Source organism: Hipposideros armiger, unplaced genomic scaffold (assembly GCF_001890085.2).
Source record: "Hipposideros armiger isolate ML-2016 unplaced genomic scaffold, ASM189008v1 scaffold_61, whole genome shotgun sequence".
Lineage (NCBI taxonomy): Eukaryota > Metazoa > Chordata > Mammalia > Chiroptera > Hipposideridae > Hipposideros > Hipposideros armiger.
The window spans coordinates 4,162,325-4,174,383 of NW_017731411.1; the positions used below are offsets into that span (position 1 = coordinate 4,162,325).

Genomic DNA, 12,059 nt, shown 5'->3' on the forward strand with positions numbered 1-12,059 from the left:
TATCACTCAACAGTGTTGGAGCACTAGTTTTGTGTAGTATCATGATCACTAGTTTTGTGTAGTAATATCTTATTAATAATAAAGTATTAGAATTTGTGAATGATTTATTCTTCTAATGAACTAGTACAGATTTTACCAGAAATTGCACAGAGCCTAGGATAAGCCCATGAGGCTATGTTGCTTATATATGTCACATGTATCAAAGTGGAAAAGGGTTAAGTAAGCACTGTGAAATAATACCACACATAAAAACTGAATTCCAGGAATATGGAAGCGTTACATATAAAAATCAAATTATTAAAAAGCTGATGGTAAACTGAATGGAGTATCAGTTATTGCCCAGCGATGACAATTTTTTCATGTTTAAAATTAAAATTTGTCTGATCGTAAAGAAAAAGTTCCAAATCTGTATCATATAAAGAATGTAAACTTTCTGGGAAATAAAGAAAATTAAAATACAGAGAAAAACAAAATCTAAAAATATTTCTTACTAAATGTGTGTATGTAAAGAACTTACACTAATTTTAAGAGTACTATCAATAGATAAATGGGCAAAAGACAGACGATTCGTTCACCAATACTTGGAGTATTTCTGTGCTAGGTATTAGTGTTAGAGTGGTAACAAAAGAAACATGATTTCTGCCCTCTTGGAACTCTGTCTATAAAAAAGGCACATACTAAACAGACATAAATATTTACAGTTGTGCTAAGTGCTATGAAGGAAAAGTTGGTAATAGGAAATGCCAGTAATAAACATGGGAACTTACTCAGCATGTTTAATAATTTTTTAATGTAAATAAAAACATCCATATACCATTAGGCATTTTTTCAACAATCATTTGAAAAAACACAAACTGGTGTTGGAAAACCTGTGTCAAAACAGCTACCTTGATATATTGCTGGTGGGACAAAGTGACAACATCCTTCTGAAGGGTAAATTGGCCATATATATCAAAGCTAAAATGTTTGACTGTTTAACTCAGTAATCACACTCCTGGCAATTTATTGTAAAGAAATAAAAAATCAAAAGTAAAAATCAATATGTACACAAAGACTTTAATATTTATAACAAACCAGAATAATTTAGTTTCCATATATTTCCACTCCCTGCACTGTTTTCTGGTCATTAAAAAGTCTGTCAAGTTATGTAATTTTATGGCAAATGTTTTGGGGGCATGGGGTGGGGAACCTATAAATTGTACATGTAATTTTAGTTACAATGTAATCTGTATAAAGGGATAATACTTGGAGTGTAGCAAGAAGAAGTAAAATCATTTGTGCTAGCTGGTAGGATTGTAGGTAAAATTGTGTTTTAAAATAGTTTTAGTTGTATATGATTTCAGCTTTAAAATAATGTTTGTCCTCTCTTTTAGGTGTTTTTGCCTGGCTTTTTGTCCAGCAATCTTTATTATAAATATTTGAATGATCTCATCCATTCAGTTCGAGGGGATGAATTTCTGGGGACTATTTCCCTGACCTCTCAAGGCTCTGTTGGCCCTCCTGACGACTCCCACTCAGGTGGTTCCGACAGCTCAGTTTCTCAGGTATTAACCCATTTGCCTCTACCATTAGAAAGAAAGGAGTACAGAGCCTTTCCTTCAAATACCAGTAACAGTATTAAGTTGTAAGTTTTAAGCTAAAGAAGAAACAAAATTAGCCTACTTACTGTGTGTTCACATCAAACTATTTGTGCATATTACATTGAAAGGTACTATGCTGTTTCATTCAGGCCATTATGCTGCTTGACACTGTAGCTGTTGATTTTAATCAAATCATTTGATACACATTTATAGCCTCTGAAGAACTCTTTGTGTAATTATTTGGGAAATTTAGTAACTAAATTTGGGATGCTTTTTGTTATAGAAAAATTGAGTGAACTGCTAGATTTCTTAATATTGTATTTCACTTAAGAGCTTTTGGTTTCATTTTGAACTATAGTGCTATTATTATACATTTCCTTAATTTTTTTTTTTTGGAGTGCTTTCATATAGCAAACCTTACCTGATTGTCCCCCAAATCACACAAATTAGGTTATCCCCAAGAGAAGGGCTCTAAGGCGGTATTAAAAAGTTAACTGATTTTATTAAAGTAAGTGGTAGGACCAGAACTTTTCTGTCTGATGTTCCGCACTGTAAGTTTCATAATATAGTATAATTATTTTCTCATCACAGTTCAAACAAATAAATAACACTTTGGAGTTTTGACACCGGGCCTTGGACAAATTTTCTTAATTTAATGAAAGTACTATTTTATTGCCATCAACAAGGCTCTCCTCAGTACCTTTTCTTTTTATTAAGATTACATTTTGGTTTTTTTATATAGGCTGGAATGTTTGGGTCTTTTTTAGGCCCTTAAAAGGTCTCGGTGCTAATTATAAAATAGATTTTTATATTTTTGGTTGAAGTATTTTTTTTTAAAGATTTTATTGGGGAATTGGGGTAGGGGGAACAGTGTTGGGGAATTGGGGAAGGGGAACAGACGAGTTGCTGTCGTTTTGTTCTTTTTTTTTTTTACTTTTTATTTTTATTTTTTATTGGGGAATTGGGATGGGAACAGTGCGCTGGGGAATTGGGGGAAGGGGAACAGACAAGTTGCTGTCGTTTTGTTCTTCAGTCTAGTTGTGGAGGACGCTGCTTCACTGGCCCAAGTTGGCACCATCATTGCGCTCTTCCCGGGTGAGGCACATCAGTCACCGGCTTCTGGATGGTCGCTCACGCTGGCTATATACAGTAGCCCATGGCAACCCACTGCCACAGGGACTGCAGCCTATGCCGTCGCCGGCGACTCACAGCAGCCCAGCTCCAGGTTGAGCTGTTGTTCAGCATCTTAGCTGTGGAGGGCAGTGTCACTGGCCCTCATATGTGGGATCCGAACCGGGGCCCTCTGGCGTCCCAAGCCATTTCTTAACCATCGCGCCACTCGGCCGGCCCGCTGTCGTTTTGTTCTTCAATCTAGTTGTGGAGGACGCTGCTTCACTGGCCCAAGTTGGCACCATCATTGCGCTCTTCCCGGGTGAGGCACATCAGTCACCGGCTTCTGGATGGTCGCTCACGCTGGCTATATACAGTAGCCCATGGCAACCCACTGCCACAGGGACTGCAGCCTATGCCATCGCCGGCGACTCACGGCAGCCCAGCTCCAGGTCGAGCTGTTGTTCACCATCTTAGCTGTGGAGGGTGCAGCATCACTGGCCCTCATGTGGGATCCGAACCGGGGCCTTGCTGCTCAGAGCTGGCATCCCAAGCCAACTCTTAACCAACGTGCCACTCAGCCGGCCCCGGTTGAAGTATTTTGTACATACAGAAAACTCAACCTATCATAACTATACAGCTTGAAGACGTCTCATAAACAGAACTAACCTGTGTATCCAGATCAGAAAACAGAACCTTAACACTATGTCAGAAACTCCTGTGCCCCCTTCCAGTCATTAGTCCCCGTCACCCCCAGCCGCCAGGGTAGCTACGATCCTGACTTTTGATGGCATAGATTAGTGTTACTTGTCCTTGTGATTTTATAACTGAAATCACGCTGTATGTATTTTTTTCTTTTTTTGTGCAGCTTTATTGAGATATAATTCACATACCATATAATTCACCCATTTACATTGTGTAATTCTATGGTGTTTAGTATGTTCATAGACTTGCTTAATTGTCACCACAGTTCATTATAGAACATTGTTTTCCCCCAAGAAAGAAACCCTGTATCCTTTTAGTGTCACTCTCCAAATTCTCCATTCCTCCAGCCCTAAGCTACTGCTAATCTACCCTCTGTATCTATTGAATTGCTTATTTTGGACATATCATATAAATGGAACCATATAATATGTGGTCTTTTGTGACTAGCTTCTTTCACTTAGCATAATCTTTTCAGGGTTCACCCATGTTTAGCATGTATCAGAACTCTATTCCTTTTTATAGCCAAATAATATTTCATTGTGCAGACATACTACGTTTTATTTATAGATCGGTTGATGGACATTTGGGTTGTTTGCATCTTTGGCTGTTACGAATAATGCTACTGTACAAGTTTATGTGTGCATATATGTCGTAATTTCTCTTGTGTATACGTGTATACCTAGGAATAGAATTGCTGGGTTAAATGATAACTTTAACTCTGCCTTGATTGCTGATGCTTTGTAATAACTTAAAATCTGGAAGTGAAAGGTCTCCAACTTAGTTCTTTTTCAAGATTGTTTTGACCATTGGAGGTTCCTTGAGTTTCCATATGAATTTTAGGATCAGCTTGTCAGTTTCTACAAAGAAGCCAGTCAGGATTCTGATAGGGAGGGAATGCATTGACTCCGTAGATCAGTTTGGGAGTATTGGCCATATTGAAATCTTCTTTTTTTTTTTAAAGATTTTTATTGGGGAATTGGGGGATGGGAACAGCGCTGGGGAATTGGGGAAAGGGGAACAGACAAGTTGCTGTCGTTTTGTTCTTCAGTCTAGTTGTGGAGGACGTTGCTTCACTGGCCCAAGTTGGCACCATCATTGCGCTCTTCCCGGGCAAGGCAGATCAGTAGACAGCCGCTCACTGCGGCTGCTGGCCGCTCACGCTGGCTGCTGGCTACACACGGTAGCCTATGGCAACCCACTGCAGCAGGGGCTGCAGCCTACGCCGTCGCCAGCGACTCACGGCAGCCCAGTTCCAAGTTGAGCTGTTGTTCAGCATCTTAGCTGTAGAGGGCAGTGTCACTGACCCTCCTATGTGGGATCCAAACCAGGGCCCTCTGGCATCCCAAGCCAGCTCTTAACCAATGCGCCACTTGGCCGGCCCCATGTTGAAATCTTCTGATCCATGAACATGGGATGTCTTTCCTTTCAAATCTTTAATTTCTTTCAACAATATTTTGTATTTTTCAATTGTAAGTTTTGTATTTCTTAAATTTCTAAGTATTTTATTCTTTTTGGTGCTATATATAACAAATAGAATTTTCTTATTTTCATTTCTGAAATTGACAAACTCTATTTCCAAGATATATCATATCTGCTCACTTTTTGAATTTAAACATTCTGTGAAGTTTTTTCCCCTCAATATCAAGACCCTGGGTAACAGACATTAAGTTGTGTTTATATTGATTTGTTGTTCACTTATCACTGAGAGGATTTTTAATGAAGACTTTCTTCTAGGAGTTAATCAGGACTAAACAATTGAAGTGTTGCTGTTCAGCTTTTGTGTTTATGTTGTTTTCTCTGAATTTGTAAATATTTTTATTAAAACTTTCTCCTCAACCTAACGCTTCTTTTAATCTTGACTTGGATCAAATTCTTCCTTTCCAGAATGTTTTATATGTGTATTCTTTATTTATTTAAATTTTTTTTGAGGTCTGGGAGAGCAAACCGTACATATCCCCCTATTCTAAAAACATTATGAAACGTTAATTACATATAATTAATTTCATTTTTTGATTCATCATTGATAGTGCATAGAAATATAACTGCTTTTTGTGTGTTGATCTACTTTCAACTTTACTAAATTCATTTGTTAGCTCTAATAGTTTTCTTGTGGATTCTTTAGGATTTTCTGTATATAAAATCATACCATTTACAAATAGAAATAGTTTCTCTCTGCCTATCCACTTTGGATGCCTTTTATTTCCTTTTCTTTTCTAATTGGCACTGGCTAAAACTTCCAGTACAGTGTTTAATAGAAGTGGTGAAAGTCTTTGTCTTGTTCCTGATCTCAGGGGGGAAGCTTTCAGTTTTTCATCATTTAGTACAATGTTAGGTGTGGGTTTTCCATAAATGCCTTTATCAAGTTGAGGAAGTTCCCTACTATTCTTAATTTGTTGAATGTTTTTTTTATCAAGAAATTGTGTTGGGTGTTTTCAAATGCTCTTTCTGTATCAGTTGAGATGATTGTGTGGGCTTTTGGTTTTGCTCTATTGATGAGGTATACTACATTAATCAATTATCAGATATTAAACCAACCTGTGTTTCTGGGATAAATCCCACTTGGTTGTGGTGTATAATTATTTTTATATGTTGCTAGATTTGGTTTCCTAGTATTTTGTTGAGAATTTTGCATCTATGCTCAAGATACTGGTCTGTAGTTTCCTTGTGATATCTGGTTTTGGAATCTGAGTAATGATAGCCTCATAAAAGTATTCCCTCTTCTGGTGCCTCTTTCTTTTTAATTATGTGCCCTCCTATATACATAAAGAGAGCCTTTCCCCCACCTCCATAGAGTGTTCTGTGTCTTCAATTATTTTTTATTAATTTAACCTGTACCTTAGTTATGGATATGAAGCCTATTCCTGTCTGTTGCTATTTTAAACTGCTACACTGAATAATCTTGTATATAAGTCATATTGCATACATGTGAATCTATAATTGAGTTTTTAGAAGTGGAATAATTTCTGGGTCAACCCATGGCTCTGTATTTCATAGAAATATCAATTATGACTTGCCTTTTTGGTGGAGGTGAGGAATGGGAGGTAGAACACTGGAGGGGAACTTATTACACTCATCTATCCGGTCATTTTTAAGTTTTCTTTAGCTTTCTTTTGTCACGTGGCCTCACTGAGAATCAAAAGCATTCATGGGTTTTTTTTGTAAAAGTTGGACTTTACATTTATTAGCCAAGATACATGTGCCTGGATGGGTGGAAGTTTTGCACACTTGGTAAAATAATGCTGTGAAGACAGCACATTTATTGGCACTTAAATCGTTAAGAAAAACAGATCGGCATACAAATGCATATGTTGTACATTTTAATATTGAGCTGTTCTCTTATAGTTATATTTTGATGTTACATTTCAGAATCATTGCTGTTAAGCATCTCAGTAGTGATGGGATTAAGTGAAAATTACATGTATTTCAAACACTGAAGCTTTTGTAGAGCTCTATTATATTCCAGACCCAGGACTCATTTGATTCCTGAGTAATATACTACTAATTTTACAATTTCTGTTGTAGTCCAGTGTGAAAAAAGCCAGTGTTAAAATTCTGAAAAACTTTGATGAAGCGATAATTGTGGATGCTGCAAGTCTGGATCCAGAATCTTTGTATCAACGGACATACGCAGGGTAAGCTTGGCACATGTCTAGAATTCTTACAAGTACAGTATAGTGAATTTCGCATACTTTCATTTTTTAGTTAAAAATTTTGTAACTGTTTCTAATCTATTATATGCCCAGCATTTTTACATATGGTATGTAGTAGAACGTGGTTATGAGTAAAGGCTCAGAAATGACTGCCTGGGTTTTAATCTTGACTCAGCCACTTATTGGCAAGCTACTTAACCTCTTTGTGTCTGTTTTAATCTATAAAATGAGGATAATATTAGTACTTCATTGGGTTGTTGAGGGAATTAAATGAAATAACAAATAAAAGCATTTAAAACATTGCCTGGTATCTAGTAAGCACTCCACAATATTATTACCATTATTATTCCATTACCATATAAAAGACTGATGAGTGTCATATAGTATGTTTTGGGCTATCTTATCCATATTTCATTTGATTTATGTGTTAGCTATTTCAGAGTCCCTCTCTTAGAAGGAAAAATAAAAATAAAGTACAAAGATGCCAACATCATTTATTGTGGACTATATAACCTGATACTTGGAAAATGGAATAAAATTATTCCTTTGTATTTAAGAATTACTTATTTATTTTGTACTATGATAAAAAGACAGTGATTCATAGGGTATGCCACTTACTGAATTTACTATAGTTCAAATCATAAAAGCACTTCCTCTTCTCTAAAGATGGCTTGATTAACACATAAGCCTTTGTAAAGGCTTTATTACCCCACGCCAACCCAGTCCCAGCAATGCCATAAAAAAGGGATTTCAACATGTTTAATAGCTTTTATCAGAAAGTAACAGTGATATTTGGGAGACCAAAGGCGTCTGAAAGGTACTTTAAAGTAAATAAAAGGTTGTTTGACCACATTATCTTTGGAAAGCACACTTCAGCCGTGTCAGCATTGTCGTAATCTTTATTTCTTCTTTTAGGAAATGGTGGACAATAAGCCTAAATGAGTTAGTTCCCAAAGATGATATTTACTCTTAAGGAATGGTTGGTTGATTTATTTAAAACCTTGCTTAAGAAAGTCTACCAATTGCAAGATATTTTACTTAGGTTTTTTTTGTGTGTGTATAAAATACACATATAAAAAAATAGTTTATAAAATGGGTCATGAATGATTTTTGAATGATTTTTCAATAATGAATGATTTTTCTTCATCTTTAAAGATAGTTTCAGTGTTTGTTTTAATTGTATGGTTGTAGTGTATTCCTGAAATTTTTCTCAAGGCAAACAAATTTGTATCTGTTGGTGCACTGGACCCGTGTATGAAATGACGACTTATTAGGAAGGATATCTCTAAAATAAGAACCACTTTGCCTGAAATGAAATAATATACAGGCATCACAAAATTTGTTTTTCTTTTAACTAACTTTTAGTTACAAATACACTAATCTCTTCTTATAAAAAATTGAATTTACAGATAAGGCTAGTGTCGGGGTTCAATTCCCACATAGGCCAGTGAGCTGTGCCTGAGCTGAGCTGCCAACAGGTGGTAGAATGGCTCAGCTGGTGAGAGCACCAGTTTCACTCCCGCATAGGATGGTGGGCTACACCCATCCGCAACTAAGATTGAGCACGGCACCTTGAGCTGAGCTGCTGACTGGTGGCCAGATGACTCAGTGGTTAGAGCGTGCGCTCTTAGCAACAAGGATTCCGGTTCAAACCGCAACGAAGATTGAACATGGCATCTTGAGCTGAGCAGCCACGAGCTGCCCATGGGCGTCCTGATGGTGACTGAACTTGGAGCTGAGCTAGCTGCGCCCTCCACAGCTAAGATTGAAGGACAACAACTGACTGTTCCCCTTCCCCAATTCCCCAATAAAATCTTTTTTAAAAAAAGAAAAAGAAAAAAGCAGTCTTACCAATTTACCTCTAAAATATCTACATTTTACATTCTTACCAGTCATTAATAATAGTAATTTTCCCAACATACTTGTCAATACTAAATAATTATTATCAAACTTTTAATTTATTTACCAGTCTTGGATTATTGCTCATGAGATAAAGCTTCCTTTGGCATTTGCTGGTTGTTGAGGTTTTTCTTCTGTGAATTGACTATTCATCTCCTTTTCACATTTTTCTTTTGAGTAATTTCTTAGTGACTTGTTGGAATTCTGTATGTTTCTGGATATCAATTATTGGTTACTAATAGCTGTTAAAAATAAGACCTTTTACTGTGTTCTTTGTGTTGCTTTAAATTACTATAGTTTTATAACATATAATTTTTATAATTACTCTAGCTTAATAGTACATTTTGTCCTACCTCTTTGTCTCCTCTTCTACAAAATTATCTTGGGTGTTCTTGTGTCTTTTCTCTTCTTTTTGAATTTTAGAATTGTAAATTACCTATTAATGCATCATGTTTTATAAACCTTTTGGGGATTTTGAATGGAATTGAATTCAATTCAAGATTATTTTGCTTTCTGTGGGGGATGGTTCTTTTTAAAATAAGCCCTACTTTGAATAGCATAGGATAGCTATAAATTATATTTCTAGCTTTCTGAATTTAGATGAAATGCTTAAAAATTGATTTTCTTCTTCTTAATTTAAAATTGATTGTTAGAAATTTTATTCTTTTCATACTTAGGAAGATGACATTTGGAAGAGTTAGTGACTTGGGGCAATTCATCCGAGAATCTGAGCCTGAACCTGATATAAAGAAATCAAAAGGTTTGTGGTATTTTTATACTTAGTATTAAACCTTTACTCACATTAGTCATTGACTGTAAGTGAAGGATCTTTTAAAATTTAAACTTTATTTTATGAAATAATTGCCATATCTTTCACCTTGTACTTATAGTATAACAAGTGAGTATAAGGGCTTCATGTAATCACGTCTCTAATACAGTCTCTCTCTCTGAATCAAAAGTTACTGAACTTGCTTTATCATTCAGAAGACACATCTATATGAAAAAATATACATCACCTTCTCATTTAATGGTGAAATTCCCAATCCAGGTTGACCTTGAGGTTTATCTTGAGACCCTTTATTTTATAAATTTTGTCTAAATCGCTTAAAGTTATTATGAAATATATGTGGAAAATACTAGTAGGTTGAAATTAAAATCCTTTGTTTAAGCAGAAGAGTGCTTGGTCAGCTCCAGGAGTAAAACACAAAAATCCTTTTTGATGAATGCATTTTTTTATGACTAATTTCAGCTTCCAAATAACTGATTGATACAGGAAGATTTTGGAAATCAATTTGGATCCATTCAGATGATATAAAATGTTACAGTGTGATTGGATTGACAGTATTGTCTTGAGTAAAAGATACTAACTTTTATAAGAAGAAAATGCTCCACTTTGATGTGTGTTTAAAATTAAGAGCTATTAATTAATTTCGTATGGAATTTAATAGGAATGCATTCCTATTATGTTTATCTTGTTTTTTAATGCAACTGTTGTTTGTATAATGAATCATACCACTTTGGTTGACTAACAGGCTCCTTTTGGGTTAGATATACATTGACGGAATACACAAAAAATACAGTTGTAGAAATAATTTAGTCCAAAAAAGGGCCTGCTGCCTATTTAACTTTAAATAATTGATTTTATTTCCTGTTTTGACAGAGAAGTCCAAGGTACACAATTAGGAAAAAATGGAAAGACTGAAGGAAATCTACATAGTTCATTGAGTAAATAATTTTGGAGTGCCTCTGTGTACTCATATTATCTGGGCAGTTTAGAAGATACAGATCCTGCCATTAAGAAGCTTACAGTAGTGTCTTTTAATTGGGTAAAAGGTGAATATTAGGAAGAGGTCACTGGTAGCCTTGCAACAGAGGAAGTGCTGGACAACCTCTGTAAAGGTATTGGCCAGGAAGGACTCTATATTGTCGGGTAGCTTTTGTCAATAGGGATAGTAGGGTCTCTGGTATTAATAGAATCTCTGAGCTCTTTGAGGTTTTTTGTGTTTTTTTGAGAATTCGTATAAGGGTTTATTTGAGCCAAACTGACGACATATGCCAGGAGCAACATCTCAAATGCTCCATGTTGTTGTTGTTGTTGTTGTTGTCTTTTTTAAAGCTGGTCTTACTCCTCTGACAGTCATGAAGAAGTATTACTGCTCCAGAGTATAGGTGTTGGGTGTTTGCAGTTTTCTTTTTGTTTGTTCTGTGTGAATTAAAGTATATTATGAGCAGTTAAAGATATATAAAAATTTTCCCCAAGCCACTCTCTCTGTTCATTCAATTCATTCAGCCTCTTCACATTATTCATTCATTCTGAAATATAAGTGCCTACTATCTGCATTCACCATTCTAGGTATTGGAAAGAAAATAAAATGCTTGCCTTCATGGAGCTTACATTATAGTGGAGGAAACAGTAAACAGATAAACAGGTAGATAAACAGTTGTGCGTGTGCTTAGCTATTTATACATAAACATATATTGGGTTGTTGGAAAAGTCATGACGTATTTTGTCTATGTTTTTCAAAGGTCATTTATTTTATAAAGAACAAAGATCAATCAATGATATATTGCCCATTTTGTTCGATAACTTTTTGCCATCTTTCAGTGAGCTTCATAATTCCTCGTTCATAGAAGGACCTGTCTTTATTTGTGAAAAACTGAACAAGGTGCTGATTTATAGCCTCATCTGAATTGAACGTTATACCACGTAAGGAGTTTTGAAGAGAGCAAAACAAGTGGAAGCTTGATGGCGCAAGGTCAGGCGAGTATGGTGGGTGTGACAACACATCCCATATCCAAGCTCCAATAATTTTTGACGGGTGATCAAACTTGTGGTCTCGTGTTGTCACAATGGAACACAACTCCTTTACAATTAACAAGCTCCGGATATTTCTGGATGATAGATTCGTTCAGACTGTCCAATTGCTGACAGTTCACATTCGAATTGATTATTTGGTTCCTTGGTAGGAGCTTCAAAAACATGACACCTTAAAATCCCACCACACTGAGAGCATAACCTTCCTCTGATGATTGTCTGCTTTCGGTGTCATTTGAGGCGAATCATCACATCTGGACCAAGACCGTTTGTGCACCAATTTGTTATAAACAATCCACT

General features: G+C 35.9%; 1 protein-coding gene across 1 annotated transcript in view; it reads left to right on the forward strand.

Annotated features, from left to right (window-relative positions):
- The window catches only part of AKAP10 (A-kinase anchoring protein 10), an 80,742-nt gene that overhangs the window by 48,492 nt on the left and 20,191 nt on the right, over window positions 1–12,059 (forward strand). Inside the window, exons 10-12 of the mRNA XM_019641534.1 lie at window positions 1,374–1,544; window positions 6,918–7,027; window positions 9,622–9,704. Coding sequence (XP_019497079.1) covers window positions 1,374–1,544; window positions 6,918–7,027; window positions 9,622–9,704 — 364 coding nt within the window. The remainder of the gene's footprint in view (window positions 1–1,373; window positions 1,545–6,917; window positions 7,028–9,621; window positions 9,705–12,059) is intronic.